Source organism: Toxorhynchites rutilus, chromosome 3 (assembly GCF_029784135.1).
Source record: "Toxorhynchites rutilus septentrionalis strain SRP chromosome 3, ASM2978413v1, whole genome shotgun sequence".
Taxonomy (NCBI): domain Eukaryota; kingdom Metazoa; phylum Arthropoda; class Insecta; order Diptera; family Culicidae; genus Toxorhynchites; species Toxorhynchites rutilus.
In genome coordinates this window covers 332563108-332567921 of record NC_073746.1, presented here as the reverse complement: position 1 = coordinate 332567921, position 4814 = coordinate 332563108, and the positions used below count along the sequence as shown (strand labels likewise).

The 4814-nt window shown below is 42.6% G+C and overlaps 1 protein-coding gene across 1 annotated transcript; it reads right to left on the bottom strand.

Moving 5' to 3' along the window:
• Positions 1 to 1469: 1469 nt before the first annotated feature.
• LOC129774605 (uncharacterized) lies at positions 1470 to 2741 on the bottom strand. Its single transcript, XM_055778368.1, has one exon. The coding sequence runs from the start codon at positions 2739 to 2741 to the stop codon at positions 1470 to 1472; it is 1272 nt and encodes a 423-aa protein (XP_055634343.1).
• Positions 2742 to 4814: the final 2073 nt, after the last annotated feature.

Genomic DNA, 4814 nt, shown 5'->3' with positions numbered 1-4814 from the left:
GAGGGTATCCAGTAGACAGATGGGCCTATAGGAAGAGGGTTCCCCTGGCGGCTTTCCTGGTTTCGGCAACAGTACCAGTTTCTGCTTCTTCCAAATATCTGGAAAGCATCCTTCATCCAGACACTTTTGCATCGTTGCTCTGAAAAGATCTGGATACGCTTCAACCGCGGCTTTGAGGGCCACATTTGGGATTCCGTCGGGGCCAGGTGCTTTATTCACTTTCGGTTCTTTTGCCGCCGCCAGCAGCTCTTCTGTGGACACTCTCTCGACGTGTTCTTCATTTTCACTATATGGTGTTGCTGGCCAGCTCGTTGGATCATGCTGCGGGAAGAGCCCTTCTACAATATTCTTCAACCGCACCGGACAGCTTTCACTGGGTGTCGATGAACCTTTAATCTTTGCCATCACCACCCTATATGCCTTGCCCCAAGGGTTCGCATCGGCATCGCGGCATAGTTCTCTGAAGCAGTTTATCTTACTACGTCTTATTTCATGCTTAAGGGCGGCTTTTGCTGTTTTGAGTTCTTCCCTGCGCTCTACTCTGTCGATAGCATTTCTGGCCCTTTGCATCCTCCTCCTGGCTCGGAGACAGTTCGACCGAAGGGAGTTAATCGTCTCGTTCCACCAATAAACTGGGCGACGTTCGCCTTTCGGTATTAGTTTTCGTGGCATGGTAACGTCGCATGCTCTCACTACCAAATTTGTTAGTTCGCCGGCACTAAGACTGGTGACTGTTCGCTCCTCTCGGAGTGCTTCAATGAATAAATTCTTGTCGAATTTCTTCGACTTCCACCTGCGACCTTTTGTTTTTATATTTCTTGTTTTAGATGAACTCTGACAGCGCACAGTGTAGCGGATTGCTTGATGGTCGCTGTGAGTGTAATCATCACATACTCTCCAATTTACTGCCAACATCGGACTGCAGAAGGTAACATCGATGATTGATTCTCGACCGTTTCTATGGAAAGTGCTGGTGTAGCCTTCGTTGACCAGTCTCACATTCAGCTTCGCCAGGGCTTCCAGTAGACTAAAACCCCTCGCGTTGGTAAATCTGCTCCCCCACTCCACTGCCCAGGCGTTAAAGTCTCCACCGATGACTATGGGACTCCGTCCGATGAGCTCTTCTGTTAGGTTATATAGCATCAGATCAAACTGTTCTATTGTCCATCTCGGGGGGGCATAGCAGCTACATACGAAGATTCCATTTATTTTGGCTATCACGAACCCTTCGTATGTATTGGATACCACTTCTTGGATGGGGTATCTTCCCATCGTCGATAGTGCAGCCATTCTAGCTTTATCGGTCAACCAGTTTCCGTTATCTGGAGGTACTTGATACGGCTCTGCTATGATCGCCACATCGCATTTGGTTTCTGATGCGGCTTGCGATAGCAATTGTTGCGCCGTGTCGCAGTGATTCAGGTTTATCTGGGTTACCTCCATTTGGTTATTGCTGCCATCGCCCTTTTTTAGACCGGGCATCTCGATCCCCCTGTGGCGTGGTCTTTTTCTTCCTCCGTCGTGCAGAGCATGCACCTTGGGGGCTTAGTACAATTCTTTGCCAAATGCCCCTTGTCGCCGCATCTTATACAGAGCTCCGATCTGTCAGGTCCTTTACAGTACTTTGCTTGGTGGCCAAAGTCCATGCACTTGAAACACCTAGATACTTGCTGGATAGCTCTCAGGGAACACACCGTCCATCCGACTTTCATCTTACCAACCTCCAATAGCTTGCTAGCTGCGGTTCTTGGCAGTCTTAAGGTTCCTATTTGAGTATTTCCAAATGCTTTCCTCAGCCTGATTGATATGGCGACTTCTCCCAGCTCAAACTGTTCATTCAGGGCTACTCTCAATTCGGTATCTGTAGTGATCTCATCCAGGTTTCTACATTCTACAACTGTTTCTTGGGACAGAGCTCTCACTTTTGCTGTTTCGCCCAAAGATTTCTCGACAAGCTCTTTATAAGTTGAGCTTCTAATCGTTGGGTCCTTCTTCAATTCGAACAGCAATTGTCCATTTTGAGTTCGCCTTACTTTGGCCACGTTTTCTCCGAGATTTTTCAGGGACGGATCCTCTTTAACTTTTCGCAGAATCTCAGCATATGTTGCAGCGCCCGCTGTAGCCACAATCAGAGCGTCCGGCTTTGGCCTCTCCAGCCTAGGCTTTAATTTTTCTTTCTTCTTCTCTTCTTTTTTCTTTCTTTCGATCTTTTTCCACTCATTTATCTCTTCGTTGTTCTGTTTGCTTTCACCATTAGCCACTTCGCTACCATCTTTTTGTTTCTTTGCTGCCCTTTTCTCTTCAGGAGTTAGTCTTTTCCTTTTCGCGGTTAACGGGGTACTGTCACTCATTGGTGTCGAGATCGCTTCTATCGGCTTACTCTGCACATTCTCTTTCAGTGCGTTCTCCGCCTTTTCAGCTTTTGCTCTCCAGAATTGTTGCTCGCGTTCGGCTGCTGCAAGCGCCGATTTGATTTTAATCGTCAAGGTCCTTATGACGGCGTGAACGTTACTGCGAGGCTTAATGTACTCGTAGAGTTCATCAGATGCCCTTTTGGCCTCACCCAGCTTAGTTTTCTCGTGTTGCAGGTTTGGCTGCTCTCCGATGTATTTATCGCTTGTGGATTTTGGTGCTGGTGGTTGGCTCAGCGGCGGAGATCTCATCACCTGTCCCCTTCTGGCAAAGATGCCTACCTCTTCGATTTCGCTCTCGATTTCTGTTGAATTTGTTTGGAAACTCATTTTTGTTGTTGGGTCCCAACTCCGGGCCGCTATCTCCGCTCGTTGCACATAGTCGCTATCAGTGATCCCATGGTTATCTATGCAAGCAGTGAGGCCATGCAGGGGGTTGACACGGTCCTTCATGGGGACCGTGTTCAGAGCCAGATCAGCGCAAGTCAGGAATGTGACATCTGACGCCTAGTACCTAGTGCCTGAGCCTAGACGAGCATCGAACGTACCCGAAGACTTGCCAAGTTATTACCGGGACGGGGGCAACCGCGCTATTAGCCCACACGCCGTTTCAGGAAGGTGTCACCCTTCCTTACTCAGGGAACAGGATAGCACGATTGTCAGCCTTTAGCGTCGAAAGTAATTCTCATCCTTAACATGTCCGTTTTCCGTGTCGTACCAGTATATCGTAATCAGGATCTTACTGGCGTCAACCCTGATGTGCTCGGCACTCCCTACGTTGCTCCTGTACACGGTATTTCCCCCGTGCAATCTCCATAGGCTTTACCGCGCCCTTACTCGCGTTGTCACCCGATTAGTCGCCTTCTACGACAGGGACAGGGACCAAGACCCGAAGTGCTATTCTAGGCCGGCAGCTCCACGGCTCAATGCGGATGTTTGTATGTTTGTATGTTTGTATGTTTATATGTTTGTATGTTTGTATGTTTGTATGTTTGTATGTTTGTATGTTTGTATGTTTGTATGTTTGTATGTTTGTATGTTTGTATGTTTGTATGTTTGTATGTTTGTATGTTTGTATGTTTGTATGTTTGTATGTTTGTATGTTTGTATGTTTGTATGTTTGTATGTTTGTATGTTTGTATGTTTGTATGTTTGTATGTTTGTATGTTTGTATGTTTGTATGTTTGTATGTTTGTATGTTTGTATGTTTGTATGTTTGTATGTTTGTATGTTTGTATGTTTGTATGTTTGTATGTTTGTATGTTTGTATGTTTGTATGTTTGTATGTTTGTATGTTTGTATGTTTGTATGTTTGTATATTTGTATGTTTGTATGTTTGTATGTTTGTATGTTTGTATGTTTGTATGTTTGTATGTTTGTATGTTTGTATGTTTGTATGTTTGTATGTTTGTATGTTTGTATGTTTGTATGTTTGTATGTTTGTATGTTTGTATGTTTGTATGTTTGTATGTTTGTATGTTTGTATGTTTGTATGTTTGTATGTTTGTATGTTTGTATGTTTGTATGTTTGTATGTTTGTATGTTTGTATGTTTGTATGTTTGTATGTTTGTATGTTTGTATGTTTGTATGTTTGTATGTTTGTATGTTTGTATGTTTGTATGTTTGTATGTTTGTATGTTTGTATGTTTGTATGTTTGTATGTTTATATGTTTGTATGTTTGTATGTTTGTATGTTTGTATGTTTGTATGTTTGTATGTTTGTATGTTTGTATGTTTGTATGTTTGTATATTTGTATGTTTGTATGTTTGTATGTTTGTATGTTTGTATATTTGTATGTTTGTATGTTTGTATGTTTGTATGTTTGTATGTTTGTATGTTTGTATGTTTGTATGTTTGTATGTTTGTATGTTTGTATGTTTGTATGTTTGTATGTTTGTATGTTTGTATGTTTGTATGTTTGTATGTTTGTAACGTGTTTGTCTGTAGCGCTGACCCACATTAATATAAATTTGACCCCCTTTCTGATGACCGATTGATTTGAAATTTGGAATACACCTTCATCTCTGTAGTCATTATAAAACTGCGTATTTCATGATCTTTAAAATTCAAGATGGCGGCCGCTATAAAATGGCGGATCACATATTTTCCCAAAACCTCATCGATATGGGTTTCCCAAACCCCATCAATATGGGTATCAAATGAAAGTGCTTGACTAGTAGAACACAGTTATTTATGAAAAATGCAAATCCAAGATGGCTGTGATTTATGAAAAATGCAAATCCAAGATGGCTGCCACTACCAAATGGCGGACTACATATTATGTCAAAACTCCGTTAATATGGGTATCAAATGAAAGGGCTTCACTAGTAGAACACAATTATTTATGAAAAATGCAATTCCAAGATGGCTGTTATTTATGAAAAATAAAAATCCAAGATGG